The sequence below is a fragment of the Bos javanicus genome, chromosome 20 (assembly GCF_032452875.1).
Source record: "Bos javanicus breed banteng chromosome 20, ARS-OSU_banteng_1.0, whole genome shotgun sequence".
NCBI lineage: Eukaryota > Metazoa > Chordata > Mammalia > Artiodactyla > Bovidae > Bos > Bos javanicus.
In genome coordinates, this window is record NC_083887.1 from 33,197,024 (window position 1) to 33,219,661 (window position 22,638).

General features: G+C 38.1%; 1 protein-coding gene across 2 annotated transcripts in view; it reads left to right on the forward strand.

The window, feature by feature from the left end:
- Positions 1-5,125: 5,125 nt before the first annotated feature.
- The window catches only part of C6 (complement C6), an 85,458-nt gene continuing 67,945 nt past the window's right edge, over positions 5,126-22,638 (forward strand). Inside the window, exons 1-3 of one of the 2 annotated variants that reach the window (XM_061393632.1) lie at positions 5,126-5,222; positions 13,657-13,714; positions 21,024-21,186. In XM_061393632.1, the coding sequence (XP_061249616.1) occupies positions 21,044-21,186 (143 nt within the window). In that variant the 5' untranslated portion in view covers positions 5,126-5,222; positions 13,657-13,714; positions 21,024-21,043. The remainder of the gene's footprint in view (positions 5,223-13,656; positions 13,715-21,023; positions 21,187-22,638) is intronic. The other variant, XM_061393633.1, reaches the window with a different exon arrangement.

Below are 22,638 nucleotides of genomic sequence, written 5' to 3' on the forward strand. Positions count from 1 at the left end.
TAAATCCTAGAGATCTACTCTACACCATAGTGCTTGTCGTTAACAATACTGTATGCATCTGCTGCTGCTAAGTCACTTCAGTTGTGTCCGACTCTGTGTAACCCCATAGATGGCAGCCCACTAGGCTCCCCCGTCCCTGGGATTCTCCAGGCAAGAAACTGGAGTGGGTTGTCATTTCCTTCTCCAATGCATGAAAGTGAAAAGTGAAAATGAAGTCGCTCAGTTGTGTGTTCGACTCTTCACAACCCCATGGACTGCAGCCTACCAGCCTCCTTCGTCCATGGGATTTTCCAGGCAAGAGTACTGGAGTGGGGTGCCATTGCCTTCTCCAACAATACTGTATAGTATACTTAAAAATTTTTGTTAAGAAGGTAGATCTTATGTTAAGTATTCTTATAAAGAGGATGGAAAGAAACCTTTGGAAATGATGGATATGTTTATGGCATAGATTGTGGTAATAGTGTATATTTATCTCCAAACTCTTCAGGTCGTATACATCAAATACATACAACTTTTTGTATCAATCACACTTCAATAAATTTTTTTTTTTAAGTAAGTAGACTGGTTAAATAAACTGTGAAGTTCCTACAATGGAATTTATCTTTGTTGTCTTGTTTGTTGTCTTCTATGCATTGAAACCTAGGGGAACACTGTTTTCATTCAAATAGACTACTTCACTTTGGGCTTCCATAGTGGCTCAACGGATAAGAATCTGACTGCAATGCAGGAGACACGGGTTCAGTTCCTGAGTTGGGAAGATCCCCCAGAGGAGGACACGGCAACCCACTCCAGTATTCTTGCCTGGAAAACACCAGGGACAAGGATCCTGGCGGGGTACAGTCCATAGGGTTGCAAAGAGTTGGATTGCAAAGAGTTGGATATGAATGAGGCAGCTGAGCACTGCACTTCACTTTACCTGTTAGCAAAGCCTGAGTCAATGTAATCATGCAAAAGTTCAGTTAGGCATATTCCATGGTGCCAAGAAAACATATTTTGAGATCTCTTTTCCTGAAGGGTTTCATATTTTTATCATATCCTTGCATCTTGAAAGCTTCACTTGGTAACCTGGCACCTGGGATTGCTCATCCACCGAGCCTGCTGTATAGCTGTATTCCTCACGGATCCCCTTTAGTATCACTAGAGAGAAGAGCAGAAGAAGCATGTTTAATCAAGCACAGTTTCATTCAACCATCTAGTCACTCTAAAATAATAAAAGCATCACAGTTTTGTAACTAATTCTCTGCTACTCTCTTTGTTTTCCTGCCTCACCTAACATATATCTCCCCAGTACCCAGTGGGGTAACAATAACTATTAATTCATAAATGTCAACTACAGATGAAACCATAAAACGCAATGCCTTTATTTATTACAATAGTACCTGAGGCAAGTTCAGCTTCAGGCTGAATGCAAATCTTTCCCTTTACATTCTCATAAATTGTATTCGTTATATCTGTATTCAAAACATATTGAAAAGCTTAATTTGTGATAGAAATTCAAAAGGATTTACACATGTTAAAATTTCTTAGGATGAGGAGAAGAACAGGGAAATTATCTGGTTAAATGAATATGATTAAGAGATTAAATGTATTCTCACTTGAAAGGCTACGTGAAATTCTACTGAACTTCAATTGGCCATATGGACTTAAAACTTCATCAATTTTTCTTTATAACGGGAAAGAAGTAAAATGTTGCAAATTCAAAAGGATGGGGAGAATAGAGGAGAGCACAGAAGACATAACATCTTAACATCTTTTAGAAAACAAAAAACAGATGGAAGGATAGTACCTGACTTAGAACAGAGGAAGCTATATGCTAAGAGTCACACAGAGAAGAATTCTGAAGAGAAGACAGTCCATTTTCCAGAGAACCCTGTGGAGGAAAAGGACTAGGAAGCACCAATTCACCTCACTCAAGATATCTAACTTTAGGTTTAGAAAAACAGATCTTAACATGTGAGATGGAGAACATTGGAGGTACACACAAATAGTGGTTTTTTCCCTCTTAATTTCTTTAAAATATATACATTAGCTTAAATCAGTTTTCCAACCTTTGTTTTCCTTATTGCCCCTTTGAAGTCTATTTAGACACTTTTTGCCTAGTCATTCCCTCAACTCCTGCAATAAAATTTTAATACTTGACATATATGGTACACCTGTTTATATGTTGTACATATATCTGCCTTATGTACAAAAACAACAATCTAAAGTTTGTTATTTTCATTTAGTATAGTGTTTAGAATGACTGAATTTTTAACTTAAAAGTTACGTTAAAAAATTTAAAAGCGACATCACGTAACCTAATTTTATAACTGCATAAACACATGCTTGCTAAGTCACTGCCCTCATGTCCAACTCTTTGCAACCATATGAACTGGAGCTCTGCAGGCTCCTCTGTCCATAGGATTCTCCAGGCAAGAATATTGGAGTGGGTTGCAATGCTCTCCTCCAGGGGATCTTCCCGACCCAGGGATTAATCCTGGGTCTCTCCAACTCGATGGACATGAGTTTGAGCAGGCTCTGGGAGTTGGTGATGGATGGGGAAGGCTGGCATGCTGCAGTCCATGGGGTCACAAAGAGTTGGACACGACTCAGCGACTGAACTGAATTGAACTTGCATCTCCTACATTGGCAGACAGGTTGTTTACACTAGCACCACCTGGGAAACCCATAACTGCATAATTACTGCTAAGTAAGTTTTAATGTCATTTATTTAGTTCTGAAAGTTGTAAAAAAAATATAACAGCAAATTAGCAAGGTATATAATACACAGTAATAAGACCTCTCAAAGCAATACATTTTTGAAAAAAGCAATATAACATTTGTGAACAAAGGTCCATTTAGTCAAGGCTATGGTTTTTCCAGTGGTCATGTATAGATGTGAGAGTTGGACTATAAAGAAAGCTGAGCACCAAAGAATGGATGCTTTTGAAGTGTGGTGTTGGAGAAGACTCTTGAGAGTCCCTTGGACTGCAAGGAGATCCAACCAGTCCATCCTAAAGGAGATCAGTCCTGGCTGTTCATTGGAAGGACTGACGATGAAGCTGAAACTCAAATACTTTGGCCATCTGATGTGAAGAGCTGACTCATTTGAAAAGACCCTGATGTTGGGAAAGATTGAGGGCAGGAGGAGAAGGGGATGACAGAGGATGAGATGGTTGGATGGTATCACCAAGTCAATGGACATGGGTTTGGGTTAACTCCGGGAGTTGGTGACGAACAGGGAGGCCAGGCATGCTGCAGTTCATGGGGTTGCAAAGAGTTGGACACAACTGAGCGACTGAACTGAACTGAACTTAAATATTAAAGTTCTTAAAAATTATTTTTAGTGAAATCAACTTTTAATTTTTACTTGACATGAGACAATAAAGAACCATTAGATATTTATTTGAATATTGTTGGTTTTTTTGTCTTTTTAGTTCTCAACATGTTAAATAACTTTTATTGAATTCAATAAAATAAACTGAAAATAATTTTTATTTAATTCTCAAGCCCAAGCCATACACAGAGACACTGAGGATCAATCAATGATCCAATGGCAGCCAAAAGACACGAAGACCACTTCTTGCAAATATGCCTTGAGATAAATCACATAATTGAAGAAAAGAAGCCATTTACTCACCACAACTTCTTAGCACTCATCTTAGATTTTGTATATCTTCCTCGAATCCAAGGTCATTACCACTCATGTGCTACCCAAGAAACCCAGCAAGTGAAATTAAATCCTAAGGAATAAGGTTCTGTTGGATGAATTTTTACAGACTATTGTAATAGCCAAGAATTTTTCATCATCTTCACCAACAGCCATTTTCATCCTCTTGAGAACAATGTCATCCCTATCATAAATGTATAATTTAAAGCAACAATTATAACAGTGTGTTATGTAGGTTACATTAAGACTATAGTGTAAATGCCTGGGATTAGAATAAAGGCAGTTTTGTGGGTGCTGGTATTAAGAAATGCTTCCAGGATGGCTCAAGCGGTAAAGAATCCACCTTCAATGCAGGAGATATAGGTGAGGCAGGTTTGATCCCTGGGTTGTGGAGATCCCTTGGAGGAAGAAATGGCAACCCACTCCACTGTTCTTGCCTGGAAAACCCCATGGACAGAGGAACCTGGCAGTTTACAGTCCACGGGGTTGCAAAAAGTTGAACACTACTGAAGGGACTTAGAACACACACACGTTCATCTAACACAGCTTAGCTCAAATGTTCATCCTTCATCCTTTTCTGACCTCCAAATCCTTTATACTTTCTCCTAGCAACCTATTATTTTTATATCACTCTTCATATTTAAACAGTTTTAAAGTTATTATTGCAAAAGTTATACACTTTATGTGTGTGCTTATTTTTTAATATGTTTTGCCTAATATACTATAAGTAAGCTCATGAGAGCAATATCTATTTTAGCCACAATTATATTCAGGGTTGAATTCATTCACTAATATATAGGTGGCACTCCAGGGGTATTTTCAAAATGAACTGAGAAACAGTTTTTTAAAAATATTTCCAAATTGAGGATAGGTTTGGAAGTAGTTTGAATTCATTATCAACACTCTTAAAATCAAATTTTAATAGATTGGTAAGAAACAGTGGCTTTTTATTGGGTCATAGAAAGAATAAACACAGTTAAGCAATCAGTCTCATTTTCATAAGTGTTTGAAAAAAAAAATCATGAAATCAAGAAACTTCTTTGTCTTTGCATCACATACTATACCATGTCAACAGAAGTTGAATATTTTGTCACTGTAAGACTGTCCTTTGTCATCATTTATTAAAAAATACAAATATACACCAGAGTTTAGTTATTTTTAAAAGTGACTTCCCGTAGTGCAACCCTTGACAGTTACGGGGGAAGGAGGGTGTTCTTTTTCTTTTTTTTGTAATCCAGGTGCTTGACTTAAGCTTTGATTGCCAAGGCATTCACTGCAAACACAGCTATCTCGGATAAACACAATGCAGTCACATGACTAGATAAAGAGTCAGGCCACCTTCTCCACTGAGGCTCCTTTGTTTTGGGCCACTATTTTTCTCTTCTCAAGCTTTAAATTCCCGCTCTTAGGTTTTAAATTCACCAATAAAGAGTGAGCCTGGGGAACCTTAGACCTCCACCCTTGACCCCAATAAAAGAAGAACCCCTGGTGCTTGTTCACTCACTCTTGCACTCTCTCTCTACCCAAGACTTCACTGTGTGGTTCCAGGTATGCTGTAAAATTTCCAGTTTCTGTAAGTAATAAATTTGTATTTTTTCAAAGTTTACTGATGGTTACGGTTAAAGGGTATTTTGCAATCATAAGAACCACAAAGCTAGTCGCACCACAACACTGGTAATTGATGGACTCAGACAGCTACATAACACCTCTCTAAACACTTCAATTCGTCCCATTTCTTTCTTTTCCTTTCTACTTTTGCTGTGTTGCACTGCTCTGGTAAAGATGCTATATATATCCTGTTCATGCCCTGTTAGACTTCCAAATACTTAACTAAAATAATTCCTCCCTTAAAGATCTTGAAGAAAATGGGTATTTATTTGTGTGATGCAAATTGTGAAGAGAGGATGTGCTCTATTTCTCATTGACTTTTAGCCTGTTGTTAAAAACTGGAGATGTTAAAAAAAAAAAAACTGGAGATGTTGATTTGCCCCAACAAAATCTGGCATATTGAGTATAGCACTTTCACAGCATCATCTTTTAGGATTTGAAATAGCTCAACTGGAATTCCATCACCTCCACTAGTTTTGTTCATAGTGATGCTTCCTAAGGCCCACCTGACTTCGAATTCTAGGATGTCTGGCTCTAGGTGAATGATCACACCATCGTGATTATTGGATCATGAAGCTAGGTTCCTTTCTTTGCCTTGAAGCCTCAAACCTAGCCAAGACCTCACTGATCTCTTACTTGGACTTATTCTTTGCTCCATGCTTCATCTATTGCCCTAAGCCTAGAGGATCACATCAGTGATCATTATTAACTTTTCAGTATTTTGCCACAGCCTCATTATCAAAATAAAAATGTTCCCTCAAAGCACATCATCAGAACTATCTCAAGGACCTCACATCTCTGTTGCTTTTATTGCTTCACTCATTAGCTACTCACAACCCTGAAGATAAGCAGTGTTCAATACAGCCCACTCACCTCTTTTAACAGTCACACTTGAACTTTGAATGGCCTTTTTTTCTTGGCCTCTTTCCTTCTGTCTTACAGGTTAATCCTACATGGTGCTACCTGAAGAAAGCTATCCAATTTCTAGCTTTCTCTTTCCATACAACCCTAGGGGGAAAAGTAAGCCATTTTTAGCAAATATTTAGCTGATTTGTTAATTTCTACAAAGTTTAAGAAGGAAATAAATTTGGATTGGCTTCAGAAGAACAGATGCACAATACACTAATAATTCAGAATTTGGAACTGAGGGGTGAGAGTTCCAAGAAAGAAATACAATGGCAGGAGAAATTATATCTCATTTCAAGGAACAGCAAATTTTCCAATCTAGCTGGATGATGGTATATACAAATGGAAGAAGAGAAATGTGTCTAAAGAGCTAATGTAGGGTCAAATTGCTCTGGGCTTAAAAAAATTAGGTGTTGGGACTCTATTCCTAATCCAACAGCCTTTTACAAAAGAGCAACACTGAGATTTTTGCATAGTTCGTGCCACTGGGAGGTGAGCTACAGAACTGAGCTGAGCTTCTGAACTACTCTAGCAAAGTAGTTCAAAAGGAATTGCAGGAAGAGTCCAAAGGCTAGAGACAAATTAAGCCACTGATAAGATCTTCAAGGTGTGAGTTCATCATGGCTGGAGGGGGAGCTGTAACTGTAGACTAGGTGAGGAGGTGGAAAAGATGCAAAGTGCATAGACAAGAGAGAGTTACAGGAGTTAGAACCTAGCTTCATGACCCAATAATCACGATGGTGTGATCATTCACCTAGAGCTAGACATCCTGGAATGCGAAGTCAAGTGGGCCTTAGGAAGCATCACTACAAACAAAGCTAGTGGAGGTGATGGAATTCCAGTTGAGCTATTTCAAACCCTAGAAGATGATGCTGTGAAAATTCTATACTCAATATTCCAGCAAATTTGGAAAACTCAGCAGTGGTCACAGGACTGGAAAAGGTCAGTTTTCATTCCAATCCCAAAGAAAAGAAATGTCAAAGAATGCTCAAACTACTGTACGATTGCACTCATCTCACACGCTAGTAAAGTAACGCTCAAAATTCTCCAAGCCAGGCTTCAGCAATACGTGAACTGTGAACTTCCAGATGTTCAAGCTAGTTTTAGAAAAGGCAGAGGAACCAGAGATCAAATTGCCAACATCTGCTGGATCATCGAAAAAGCAAGAGAGTTTCAGAAAAACATCTATTTCTGCTTTATTGACTATGCCAAAGCTTTTAACTGGGTGGATCACAATAAACTGTGAAAAATTCTGAAAGAGATGGGAATACCAGACCACCTTACCTGCCTCTTGAGAAACCTGTATGCAGGTCAGGAAGCAACAGTTAGAACTGGACATGAAACAACAGACTGGTTCCAAATAGGAAAAGGAGTACGTCAAGGCTGTATATTGTCACTCTGCATATTTAACTTATATGCAGCGTACATCATGAGAAATGCTGGGCTGGATGAAGCACAAGCTGGAATCAAGATTGCTGGGAGAAATATCTATAACCTCAGATATGCAAATGATACCACCCTTATGGCAGAAAGTGAAGAAGAACTAAAGAGCCTCTTGATGAAAGCGAAAGAGGAGAGTGAAAAAGTTGGCTTAAAGCTCAACATTCAGAAAACGAAGATCATGGCATCCGGTCCCACCACTTCATGGGAAATAGATGGGGAAACAGTGGAAACAATGTCAGACTTTATTTTTCTGGGCTCCAAAATCACTGCAGATGGTGACTGCAGCCATGAAATGAAAAGATGCTTATCCTAGGAAGGAAAGTTATGACCAACCTAGATAGCATATTAAAACACAGAAACATTACTTTGCCAACAAAGGTCCATCTAGTCAAGGCTATGGTTTTTCCTGTGGTCATGTATGGATGTGAGAGTTGGACTGTGAAGAAGGCTGAGTGCCGAAGAACTGATGCTTTTGAACTGTGGTGTTGGAGAAGACCCTATAGGGTAACTTGGACTGCAAGGAGATCCAACCAGTGCATCCTAAAGGAGATCAGTCCTGGGTGTTCATCCGTTCATGACTACTGAAAAGACCATAGCTTTGACTTTTAATATGCTGTCTAGGTTTATCATAGCTTTCCTTCCAAGATGCAAGTGTCTTTTAATTTCATTGCTACAGTCACCATCCTTGGTGATTTTGGAGCCCAAGAAGAGAAAATCTGTCACTGCTTCCATTTTTTCCCCTTCTGTTTGCCATGAAGTGATGGGACCGGATGCCATGATCTTAGTTTTTTAAATGTTGAGTTTTAAGGCAGCTTTTCCACTCTCCTCCTTTACCCTCAGCAAGAGGCATTTTAGTTCCTCGTCACTTTCTGGCATTAGAGTAGTATCATCTATGTATCTGAGGCTGTTTTTAAAATACCTTACAAAAGAAAAGAGACTGAAGATAGAATACCAGATGGGGGTAGGAAGAGAATCATAAAAAGAGAAAAGAGGAATTTCCTGAGGAAAATATGTATTGTACCATGTGCAATAGGTACAATGCATCTTGTACCTGGACATGGAATGAAATTGTTAAATGGCATCACCGACTTGATGGACATGAGTTTGAGAAAGCTCTGTGAGTTGGTGATGGACAGGGAGGCCTGGCATGCTGCAATCCATGGGACTGCAAGAGTTGGACATGACTAAGTGACTGAACTGACTGACCAGGTCCAGGAGCCAATAGAGAATTGAAAAGTGGTGATTCAGTTTGGCAATGAGGAAGTTACTGATAGTTATTGTTCTTGTAGGATGGTTGTAGTTATGACAGTTTCAAACAGTGAAGTTGATAAGGAGTAGATGGTAAGAAATTAAATGTGGTGAATTTAGACTATTCTAATAATTTTAGTAGTAAAGGGAAAGAGAAAAAGATCATAGTAGCCTGCGGTCCAAAGCAAACTTATATTTTCTCCACTTGAGACTTTTTATCTATGATTCTCCATGTGAAATAATTTAATTTGCATTTCACTTTATCGACTCACACATTGACTGACAAAGTACACTCTAAAGGGCTTGTGAAATAGACAGGGTCATTAGTCTTGGCCCTAATGAGAAATTACAGTATTTTTGCTATAATGATAAGTTGGCATGTGAATATTTAACATATGAAAAAGCCTTCAGAGAGTCAGCTGCTCCCACTGTTCATTATCTTATGTGTGGGGTTATTTTATTGGCAGAAAATACCATTTGGTTGTGAATCTATCATCATTAGGAGAGGAATAAAGATTTTTAACAATACACATTCTCCTTCTGGAAAAACGATAATTGCTCCCTCTTAAGTTTCCATGTCCTGGCTCTAAGTTCCTCCCACACCCTTCTGTTTCTCTACAATTAAAGCCTTTTTTACTGGTCAGTCAAATTTAAGCTCACTAGTAAATTTCTACATTATGAAAATATGGAGCATTTTGTGCGAAAAGATATTTCTTGTCACTAGCCAACACTTTATAAAGTCTGCACTTGCTTAGAGAGCTCTGATGAACTTCATAGTATGCTTCGTTTTTCAGCAGCATGCATCCAAATATCATTTAGAGAGTACTCGTGTTCTCACCCAGAGGTAGACCTGAACATAACTGTACACAAGCATTCAGTTCCTAGCTCTGAAACAACACCCAATTATTGGACTGAAGTAACACTACTACTACTTCTCAAAGCCAACTGGACATAGTAGTTGTATTGATCAGACTAGAAATCTTTCCCTTTGGTGTTGCAGGATTCAGAAAACTTTTTCTGTAGAGGGCCAGATAATAAATATTTTTGGCTTTGCATGCTATATAGTCTCTGTTGGGACTTCTCAACCCTATTGTTGTAGTACAAAAGCAGCCACAGACAATGACTAATTGTGTGACTTTATTCCAATAAAACCTTATTTACAAAATAGGCATCAGGCTAGAATTGTCTCACTGGCTTTAGTTTTCCAATCCCTGCTCTAGAAAAGGACCCTGAGTGGGATATGCCATTTAACCATCCACGAGAACACAAGATGGAGAATCCAAATACATCATTGAAAAGATGCTAAATTCTCCTTTGATGCCAGGTCACTCTTGCATCTTAGACATTTGTACCTTCTCTCAAGAATTCCTCTATACATCCTTCAGTTCTTTCAACCTGTGTTTTTCCTGTACCATGACACACAATATTTTTACTTCTCTATCTTTCTTATAGCACACATTAATTAATAGCTCTATCTAGCCTGATTCTACTGAGTCTCTTATCTCTCCAGGGTCTGACTTTTAGCATTTTCCCTTAAGTCCAAACACAATACCTTAGGGAAAATGCATTCAATTTTAGGCCCTCAAAGAACCAACTAGAAAAAGAAGTACTCACACACAAAGGGTATATTTTCTTACCCAGGCATAAAATATTTTCTCTCTTCTTTATTGTCTCACATCCTCATGGTTGAAATTGCTACACCAGCCCCAAGTGTCCTCAACACTGGCATGCAGTACACCACTTTTCCTTTCTTCTTAGCTTAAATTTTCAGTCTTTAGAGTCTCAATACAATATAGGAGAAAGAAGACAGACTTGTATTCTGGGTCTGACCTGCTTCGGTCTTGGGTAGGTTACTAGATGCATGTTAAAGCATGATATCTTGGAGTACTGGCTCTCTGCTGTGCTCCTACGAATCTTTATACTACTCAGGTAATCACTCCCACCACTTGGTGAAAATTTAATTTTTCTGAAGAATATTTGTTTTAGCTGCTTTCCATATTGAGGATATAATTAATATTTTAAAGACATTTTATACTGTTTTAAAAAAAATTTTTTAGAGAAACATTTATTTTACAAATGAGGAAACAGCTTCAATGAAGTAAAGTGATTTGTTAAAAATCACCTAGCTGGTGATTACCAGAATCGACAGTAAGGCAATTTCTATCTCCACATTTTTTCTCTCCCCTAGTTTTCTCTTTTCCTATTACACTATTTTGTTTCACTTCACCTTAGCAAATACTCATATTAGCAAATATCAAGCTATTAATATATTGTGAACCTTTCATAGAATCATAATTGTCATTAGATGTAAAGAACCCACTTGATCACTGTTATTTTAAATCTTTCCAGATTAAGTATTTTGCTTGGTTTTGCTTGGATATAGAAATACTTTTTTGATAATAAACTTGTATCCAGTAACCTTACTAAATTCATTTATTAATTCTAATCTATATCTGTAACTCCTTTTGGATTTTCTATGTACACTACCATTCTGTCTATAATTCAATTTACTTTACTTTCTTTTCAATGTGATACTTTTTTTTTCTTTCCTGATTGCACTTGATAAGATTTCTGGTGCACTACAGAATAAAAATGGTGATAACAGACATCTTGTCTCTTTTCTGGCCTTAGGAAGAAAAGTTCAATATTTTTGCACTAGCTATGATATTAGCTACAAGGTTTTTTGTTTTTGTTTCATTTACTTTACTTTACCTTATACCATTTATAAAAACATAGTGTGACTGTAGAGAACTAAGGAGGATATCTAAAATACAAAACTATAGGATTCTGAAGAAAATTTAGGACTATGACTTCAGATTTCTTAAAATAATTTCTTAAACAAAAGAAAAACTATCCAAAGCAAAAATTATCAGAGGAAAATAGACAAATTAGATGACATTAAAATTAAAAGTCTCTCATCAATCAAAAATACCATAGATAAAACTAATAGATAAGTGACAGACTGAGAGATCTGTAAAATCCATATCGTACAAGACACTAATATCTAGAATGTACAGATAGAAAGCCAGACTGTCAGGTGAGAATGAAATGCTGAAGTTCGCTGTTGATCACTGACATGCTACTTCAACAACACTTAACAAACAAAAAATGCTAGGAAGAAGTCTTCGTAGGCTGCTAGTAAGAGTTTAAACACGTATAGTTTTTCTGAAGAGCAACCTGGAAGTCTCTTGGAATTTTTCTCAAAGGTTCACAAGGAAAGAGTACATTGTGTTTATAATTGCAGGGAGATGAAGGCAACAAAAGTGCGAAGAGAGTGGGAAAATAAAAGGTAGTCCATACAGTGAATGTCTGTGTTCCAGTAGACATACACCGCATAAGGCTCAGAAGCATAAAGTTGGATGAAGAAAGGAAGAAATCAAATAAAACTTTTAGCAAAATACCATTTGTGTAAATCACAAAAATACTCATAGAAAATGAGACTTCGTGTTTTTAGGGTTTAAACACATATATCTAAACAACCATATGTAAGGATAAACATGAAATATACTAATATATAACTAATCTTGGAAAAGAAATGAAACAAAATCATGGGGGAAGATAGTGCAATTAAATAAAAGATCTTGCACAGACCAATGATGATATGGTTCTGTAGATCATGGAATATGATAAATTCTGTGCCATTTAAATCTTTTTAAAAATGTATACTGTCACAAAATTATATATATATATGCTTTTTTTGCATACGTGTATGTGGAGAGACACATACATGTGTCTGACTGAACATTATATGATTGAAGCACATTATATATGGAGTATGTACTCCAACTATGAATAATTTTATCTGTTTATGAAAAACAATTTTGCTTTTCCTCTTCATGCTTTTCACATTTTCTAAATCTTTCTCAATAAATATTACATAATCAGAAAAAATCTATATATTTTTTAATTAAATGGACACATTGCTAAAGCAGAAGGCAATTTTAAGCACTTTATTCTGACAGTTTTTTAAAATGGAGTCAGAGATTTCTTTTATCTTCAGTAGCAGTACCCATTACAATAGTTCTTGAATGGGAAAATCATTGAAAAAGCAGGACCCTGTGTAATATCTCACTCTTAAGAGATACAGGGTTGTTGCAGAGTTGTTTCAGTGCTACTCTCTCAATTCATCCCACCCTGTCTTTCCCCCACTGTGTCCACAAGTTTGTTCTCTATGTCTGTCTCTCTATTCCTGCCCTGCAAATAGGTTCATCAGTACTATTTTTCTAGATTTCATATATATGTGTTAATATATGATATTTGTTTTTCTCTTTCTGACTTACTTCACTCTGTATAACAAGCTCTAGGTTAATCCACCTCTACAGAAGTAACTCAAATTCATTCCTTTTTTATGGCTGAGTGATATTCCACACATTACCATATGTAAAATAGAGAGCTAGAGATAGTGGCAAATTGCTGTATAATACAGGGAGCTCAACCCAGTACTCTGTGACAACCTGGAAGGGTAGAATGAGTTAGAGGGTGAGAGGGAGGTTCAAGAGGGTGGGGACATATGTGTACTTACGTAAGACAGAAGTCAACACTACATTGTAAAGCAATTTTCCTCCATATAAAAATAAATTTTAAAAAACGTAACAAGGAAAAAAAAAAAGTTTCAGGATTACTGCTGATTTAAGTAATCATTTCCAAAGTCCAGATTTCCCACGGAATGTTTGTTCTGACAGTGCTCTAGGTGTTGTTAGATCTCTGGGACATGACCTTGTGTCAGCTAGCAAAGGGGAAAAAAGATTTGTTTGGATTATTCTATAAACCCTTTTCACTGTGAGTACCTATTGTTTCCTTAGCCATCTGCAGATTAGTTCTCTGGATACCACAAACTGGATACCACAATTTTTGTTTAAGGTAAGTGACATAATGATTTCATTTGTAATTTTAAGATTTCAAAATCATAGATCATGCTTCCAACAAACTTACCCTTTCATGCATGAAAATACATAACAGATTACAGTCTTTTACCTTCCTTTTAAAGTAAGATGTAACTATTTTGCTTAAACCTCAAAAGAACCAAAAGGTTCATATTTCTTAAAGAAGTGTCCTTCCAGAGAGCTGCCTTGGTGAATCAAGTTTTTCTATGAGATAAACTACATTTAAAAGTAAAGCAAACATACCTTTTAGCCAAAGACTAGTCATGTGCCTGGGCTCCCCAGACAGCACCAGCAGCAGTAAATACAACTTCTTGAGCTTCTAGGGCATGGGCAGAAGGAAAAAATAAAAAATAAGAGATTCAAGACATTTACAAGAAGATGGAAAGGAAGAACTTGAACTTAGGGTCAGACTAGAACATCTTCTGAACCTGTCAGGTAAGATGTGCTGAACTGCCTTAGGAACAAATCATTCATGTGAGTCAAGGACATGGTAAGGTGATAGATCAGAATAAAATGGATTTCACTCTATAATAGAATTCTCCACATGCTCACATAGCCATCTTCAATGGTTCAATGGAACCGCTCATTTTTAGAGTTCAAGAGGGTTGGCAATGAGAAAACTTCCAGAACTGCTGCTCTTCTACCATGCTACTGCAGTGGAAAATTTTTCTTAACTATGTTTCTCTACTCACTGAAAATTTTTTTGTTCCATGTTTATATGAAAATTGTGTGGTAATGGGCATAATGCCTGCATGAAATTTTAGATATCTCCAAAATGTCTAAAGATGTTAAAAATCGATAAATAAGGAATGCTTTGATATTAGATGCTGGGCTATGATAATAAAAAAATAAAAGAAATAATTATCTTTATTTGAATGAGAATTATTTTAACATAAGTCAACTTTTCCTTATAACAATAAAATGTTATAAAAGCTACTGATTAGCTATTTTATTAGCATCTCCTCAAATAAGAATCTTTGGCGTTATCATCTTCATTTATAGCATTTTCCAAGTTGTCTCAGAATAGTATAGCCAAATATGAGATTAGAATATTTTATATGGATTCTGTTATTGCAGTTTTATGATAAGAGGAATAAAATCCACCTATACTTTTCAAGCTTTTGGAAGTTAAAACAGAGTGTCTGCTGAGAATTGAGAACTAGTAATCTTTTGTAATTCAATTTTGCCCGATCATTTACATGCTGATCCCACAAAATAAGAATTTATTTTCTTTACAACTGAATTATTCTGGAACATATCTATCTCTTCAAAATTTAATAAGAAAAAGATCAAATAAATAAACAACAGGAAAACCCCCTCTGTTTAGATCTCTTTCCTTGCTGAAACGGTTCCTGCTTGAGAAGGTCCCAATTTGGGGGTGGGGGGTGGGATGTGGTCTGTCTAGTGATTAACAAGAAAACTTCATATTGTTTAGAAGCCTCAGGGCCCTTGGCAGCTGGTAGAAAGCCAGTAGAAAATCATTCAATCTCAGCTTGGGTTTGATGTGTAGCATATAGAACTCATACTATGTATTTGGTTTGAACCCCGCCTAATTTCTGGACACTCTTATCCCAAAGTCTATGGTTCTGTATTGCTGAAGAAAACCAGAAAAGGTGAGTTAAATACCAGTGAACTAAAATTAGGCTATCCTAGTGGCTCAGATGGTAAAGAATCTGCCTGCAATGTGGGAGACCTGAATTCCATCCCTGGGTTGGGACGATCCCCTGGAGAAGGGCATGAAAACCCACTCCAGTACTCTTGCCTGGAGAATCCCTGTGGACAAAAGAGCCTGAAAGACTACAGTCCATGGGGTCGCAAAGAGTCAGACATGACTGAGAGAACTAAAATTGGCAGGCAAGTGCAGTGGTCTTTAAAGGAGTCTCTTGTTTTTATGATTGAAACAGCCTATGGGTGTAGCAACTTACATGTATCCTATGGCTGATTCATGTTGATGTATGGCAGAAACCAGGTCAATACTGTAAAGTAACTATCCTCCAATTAAAAATAATTTTTTTTTTAAAGTTTGGATAAAAATCATGAAAAGCATCTTCAGTTTCTGTTTACCCTCCTCAGACAGTGATAATGAATTCTGTTTCTTTATAACTCATTCAATGAATACTCAAATAGGTGTCAATTCCATTTCAAATTAAAGGACATATTCAGCCACATGTCAGTGGATTTTGTTGCTTTTATTCTAGGATTTTTCTCTGAGCTTGTAGGACAATTTGAAAATGTTTACTGACTGACATACTAAATGATGTAAGTTAGAAAGACAAATGCCATATGATATGGGCAATATACAATATGATACAAGTGAATTTTGGAGAAGACAACGGCACCCCACTCCAGTACTCTTGCCTGGAAAATCCCACGGACGGAGGAGCCTGGTGGGCTGCAGTCCATGGGGTCGCTAAGAGTCGGACACGACTGAGCGACTTCACTTTCACAAGTGAACTTATTTACAAGACAGACTCATAGAAAGCAAATTTATGGTTACCCAAAGGGGAAAAGGGTAGGAGAGGGATAAATTAGGAGTTTCGAGTTAGCAGATACAAACTACTATATACAAAGGAAATAAACAAGATCCTACTGCATAGCACAGGAAACCATACATCCAGTTTATTTATATATATATTTGGGCTACCCTCATAGCTAAGTCTATAACCCTTAGCTAATCTCTAACCCTTGTGGCTCAGATGGTAAAGCGTCTGTCTACAATGCGGGAGACCCGGGTTCAATCCTTGGGTCGGGAAGATTCCCTGGAGGAGGAAATGGCAACCCACTCCAGTACTCTTGCCTAGAAAATCCCATGGACGGAGGAGCCTGGTGCAAGCCACTGTCCATGGGGTCGCAAAGAGTTGGACATGACTGAGCAACTTCACTATCTTTCTTTCTTTCATAGCTAAGTCAGTTAAGAATCTGCTTGCGATGCAGGAGACCCAGGTTCTAGTCCTGGGTTGGAAAGATCCCCTGGAGTAGGAAATGGCATCCCACTCCAGTATTCTTGCCTGGAGAATCCCAAGAACAGAGGAGCCTGGCAGGCTATAGTACATGGGGTTTTAAGAGTCAGACACAACTTAGTGTCTAAACCAGCATCAGCATATATATATATATATATATATATATACACACATATACACACATATATATACACATATACATATATAAATATATATAACTAAATCACTTTGCTGTATCCTGGAAATTGTTGTTGTTTTTCAATCCCTCAGTCATGTCTGGCTCTTCGTAACCCCATGGACTACACAGCAAGCCAGGCTTCCCTGTCTTGCAGTGTCTGTCAGTTTGCTCAAACTTATGTCCATTGAGTCAGTGATGTCATCCAATCATTTCATCCTCTGTTACCCTCTTCTTCTCCCACCCTCAATCTTTCCCAGCATCAGGGTCTTTTTCAATGAGTCAGCTCTTCTCATCAAGTGGCCAAAGTATTGGAGCTTCAGCTTCAGCTGAATATTCATCAGTCCTGACAATGAACATCAGGACTGATTTCCTTTAGGACTGACTGGTTGGCTCTCTTTGCAGTCCAAGGGATTCTCAAGAGTCTTCTTCAGCACCACAATTCAAGAGCATCAGTTCTTCAGCACTCAGCCTTCTTTATGGTACAACTCTCACATTGGTACCTGTCTACTAGAAAAACCACAGCTTTGACTAGGTAGACATTTGTCGGCAAAGTAATGTCTCTGCTTTTTAACACACTGTCTAGGTTAGTCACAGCTTTCCTTCCAAGGATAAGTGTCTTTTAATTTCATGGCTTCAGTAACCATCCACAGTAACTTGGAGCCCAAGAAAATAAAGCCTGTCACTGTTTCCACTTTTTCCCCCCATCTATTTGCCATGAGGTTAATGGGACCAGATGCCATGATCTTAGTTTTCTGAATGTTGAGCTTTAAGCCAGCTCTTTTACTCTCCTCTTTCACCTTCATCAAGAGGCTCTTTAGTTCCTCTTCATTTTCTGTCATTAGAGTGGTATCATCTGCTTGTCTGAGGTTATTGATATTTCTCCCAACAATCTTGATTCCAGCTTCCAAGTTGAGCTTCATCCAGCCTGGCATTTTGCATGATGTATTCTGCATAGAAGTTAAATAAACAGGGTGACAATATACAGCCTTGACTTACTCCTTTCCCTATTTGGAACCAGTTTGTTGTTCCATGTCCAGTTTTAACTGTTGCTTCTTAATCTATAGATAGGTTTCTCAGGAGGCAGGTAAGGTGGTCTGTTATTCCCATATCTTTAAGAATTTTCCATAGAGTTTGTTGTGATCCACACAGTCCATGGCTTTAGCATAGTCAGTGAAGCAGAAGTATATGTTTTTCTTGAATTCTCTTGCTTTTTCTATGATACAATGGATGTTGGCTATTTGATCTCTGGTTCCTCTGCCTTTTCTAAATCCAGCTTGTACATCTGGAAGTTCTTGGTTTATGTACAGTTGAAGAGATGGGAATACCAGATCACCTGACCTGCCTCTTGAAAAATCTGTATGCAGGTCAAGAAGCAATAGTTAGAACTGGACATGGAACAACAGACTGGTTCCAAATAGGAAAAGGAGTACGTCAAGGGTATATATTGTCATCCTGCTTATTTAACTTATATGCAGCGTACATCACGAGAAATGCTGGGCTGGAAGAAGCACAAGCTAAAATCAAGGTTTCCAGGAGAAATATTAATAATCTCAGATATGCAGATGACACCACCCTTATGGCAGAAAATGAAGAAGAATTAAAAAGCCTCTTGATGAAAGTGAAAGTGGAGAGTGAAAAAGTTGGCTTAAAGCTCAACATTCAGAAAACTAAGATCATGGCATCCAGTCCCATCACTTCACGGCAAATAGATGGGAAAACAGTGGAAACAGTGACAGACTTTATTTTTTTGGGGCTCCAAAATCACTGCAGATGGTGACTGCAGCTGTGAAATTAAAAGATGCTTGCTCCTTGGAAGAAAAGCTATGACCAACCTAGACAGCATATTAAAATGCAGAGACATGACTTTGCTAAGAAAGTTCCATCTAGTCAAAGCTATGGTTTTTCCAGTAGTCATGTATGGATGTGGGAATTGGACTATAAAGAAAGCTGAGCACCAAAGAATGGATGCTTTTGAACTGTGGTGTTGGAGAAGACTCTTGAGAGTCCCTTAGCCTGCAAGGAGATCCAACCAGTCCATCCTAAAGGAAATCAGTCCTGAATATTCATTGGAGGGAGTGATGTTGAAGCTGAAACTCCAATACTTTGGCCACCTGATGTAAAGAACTGACTCATTTGAAAAGACCCTGATGCTGGGAAAGATTGAAGGCAGGAGGAGAAAGGGACAACAGAGGATGAGATGGCTGGATGGCATCACCGACTCAATGGACAAGAGTTTGGGTAAACTCCAGGAGTTGGTGATGGACAGGGAGGCCTGGCGTGCTGCAGTCCATGGGTTTGCAAAGAGTCAGACACGACTGAGCAACTGAACTGATACTGATAACTGTTGACACCTAGCTTGGAGAATTTTGAGCATTACCTTACTAGCATGTGACATGAGTGCAATTGTGTTGTAGTTTGAACATTCTTTGACATTGCTCTTCTTTGAGATTGGAATGAGAATTGGCCTTTTCCAGTCCTGTGGCCACTGCTGAGTTTTCCAAATTTGCTGGCATATTGAGTGCATGTTTTGTTAGAGATACAAAAATCAAAATGGCAGTATTAGGGGGCAAGTATGGTTTTGCTAACTCCATCCATTAACTCACAGATCCTCAAGGCTGCACAGCACATGGGGAACTACTGATCCAAGTTTTCTCTGGCATTTAGCCACATCTGAGCAAACCCTCTTGTGGTCTGGGTGGTGAAGTTCCAAGCATGTAGATTAGTATTACTAGAAATCGAATGAAAGGATACATCTCATCTAAGAATGTGGAGTCTGGGGCTTACTTGTCATGTAGCTTCAGCCTTATGTACCTGCTAAAGCCTCAGCCTCATCATCCCTAAAATGAGGAAGTTTAACCTAAAGGTTTCAAAGACCCTTTCCAGCTCTAACTTCTCTGAGTCTAAAAGTAGAGATAATGGGACAATGAACTCTTTAGCAAGCTATTAATACCAAGATGCCAGGAAACTAAACAGAGCTTCAGAAAGAAAGGTTCCAAAGTCCTTCCCCAGTCCCAGAAAGGTATGAAAAACTGAAAGGAAGTACTAGGTAATACTTGAGGGTACTGTCTGCACAAAATAAGTAATTATCTTAAAAAGTGTAAGATCATATAAAAAATTCCATTTGGAAATGGAATGTGATACAAATATTTACTACACACTTTGATTGGTTTTTTTCCTTTACAGGGTTTGTTTTCATTCTTCTAAGTGATACGATCTCCTCTTTGTAGAATTTTGTCTTTATTTAAATTAGCAACATCATTTAGAATTTCTTCTACACAGTGCTGGTAATGTCCTCAGTTTAACAACAGAACTGAAGGATCATCCTCTCTATCACATTTCCAAAATAAATGGTGGTTTTCACACTGGATTACATACATTTTAGGGCTGGTTTAGGGAATTGGAGGCTAGTTTATGCCCACTGACTTCAGCCTGGCTGGCCAGTGGCAGCTTCATTTTTATTCTGTATTGGAGTTCTACATAGATTTCTTTTTTTTTTTAAGTTTCACTGCTTAAAAAAAGGTTGACTTTCCTGACTGGGTTTGAACTACACCATACTAACTAATTGTACATTATGATATACCTTCATTCAATGAACACTTACTGATGCCTGTTCTTTACCCAGCCAATGTGATAGATGTTGAGTGGTAAGATGACTGGGATTTGGTACTGACTCTTAGTCTTGTGAGCCACTTGGGCTTCCCTAGTGGCTCAGATGGTAAAGCGTCTGTCTGCAATGCAGGAGACCCGGGTTGGATCCCTGGGTTGGGAAGATCTCCTGGAGAAGGAAATGGCAGCCCACTCCAGTATTCTTGCCTGGAAAATCCCATGGACCGTGGAGCCTGGTAGGCTACCGTCCATAGCGTCGCAAAGAGTCGGACACGACTGAGCGACTTCACTTTCACTTTGTCTTGTAGCCTATCACTCACAGTTCAGAGAAACTTAACTAGTGCTGGGATTTTGAACTATGGGAATGTCCACCCTAAAAGTCTTTAGAAATAGGATTTATACTCATAAGGTTGTGAATTTATACGTGTTGACTTAAGGAAGGCAAGATGTTTTCAAAGATCATATTTGAGGCTGTAACCGAGAATGATTTGTTAAGTTTTACCCCATGAATGTTTGATATGTATTACATCATTTCTTTTCAGGATCTGGAGGCCCTCCAGGCATGGCCAGACACTCCGTCTTGTATTTTATCCTGCTGAGTGCTCTAATTGACAAGAGCCAAGCCTGTTTCTGTGATCATTACCCATGGAGTCAGTGGTCCAGCTGCTCAAAAACCTGCAATTCTGGAACCCAGACCAGACAGAGGTGGGTGTGGGCTTTGTAGCTTTTCTATGTGCCCTGGGAAACCTCAAGGACAGAATTAGCAAAATCAAAAAGTGCCACACTAAGCAATGGGAAAGAAAATATATCTGCAAGTATAATTTTTGCAGAGTACAATCTGCAAAAAATTTTTTACTTTTAAAAAGAACTCATGAATTTGGATGGAATTTGATGTCTTTTCCACGTAAGGTTAAAGTGGAGTCTACTTTTGTTCTCTCCATAAAATTGAAGCATTTTAAAGAAATTCAATTAAGAATCTGTGCAATATTTTCAGTTGACTATTTAATTTACTTAGAATCACTACTTGGGTTTTTTTTTTTTTTTCAATCAGCACATAACTCTGCTTGCCTACAGTTAGTGAGTTAATTATAGAGAATTTTCTACTCATTAAACTGAGTCTAACAGGACCTCAATTGAGCAGCACTGCTAGCTATTAGCTCGATTGTTGGCATGGACAAGAAGGCAAGAAAACTGTGTTTTACTTGGTAACATTTAATAATTCAGTCTTTTCATTAATTCAGATTATTCCTCCCCCATAGTTTCTTTAAATCTGTTAGATATTTCTGTTCCATGAAGACGCTCACGTGACTTGGAAGAAAAAAGGCATATACTTAATGTGTTTTTAACTGTTATGGAACTTTTTAGAGATCTAATTTAGAAAACTATTTTTACATATGTAGTGTGAGTCTCATTAAAATCACCACCTGATGGCCTCAATAAACCATCTACTCCGGATGTAAGAACAGATTTGTTCGTAATACTTCCCTACTCAAGAGTCCCTTAGTAGCTCACTACTGCTGCTGCTGCTGCTAAGTCGCTCAGTCGTGCCCGACTCTTAGCGACCCCATGGACTGCAGCCTGCTAGGCTCCTCGGTCCATGGGATTTTCCAGGCAAGAGTACTGGAGTAGCTCACTACTGCCTGCCAAATAAAGTACCATAATAAAAGTTCATCCCTCTCGATTATGCTCTTCTCAGGTGCATCCCACAAACTCCTCCATGGACATATCATACTCCTTCCCTGCTAATCTGTGCACAAGCTGTTTCCTCTGAACACCCTTCCCTTTGTTGCCTGGAAAACTCACGTGGATTTTTCAAAACGTATCTCTCATGTCACTTTCTCCTTTCATCTTTAGCCCCACAGAGCTCTGGCTCTATCTCAATCATTGTACTTACCACATTGCATTGTCATCTTTTAAGCAATTAGCAGAAACTTTCTTCTTTCTTTTTCTTCCAGTCCCTCCCAGGAATTCCATCACGGCAGGCTTCATAGACGTGTAGCCTGTGCATTCACACAGGACCCCACTCTGAGAAGGGCTGTGGTTTGGCTTCATGCTCTGCCTCCTCTCTTTGGAAATTCTTAAGAATTTATGAATATGTGTTGCTGTTCAGTCTCTCAGTCATGTCTGATTCTTTGTGACCCCATGAACAGTAGCCCA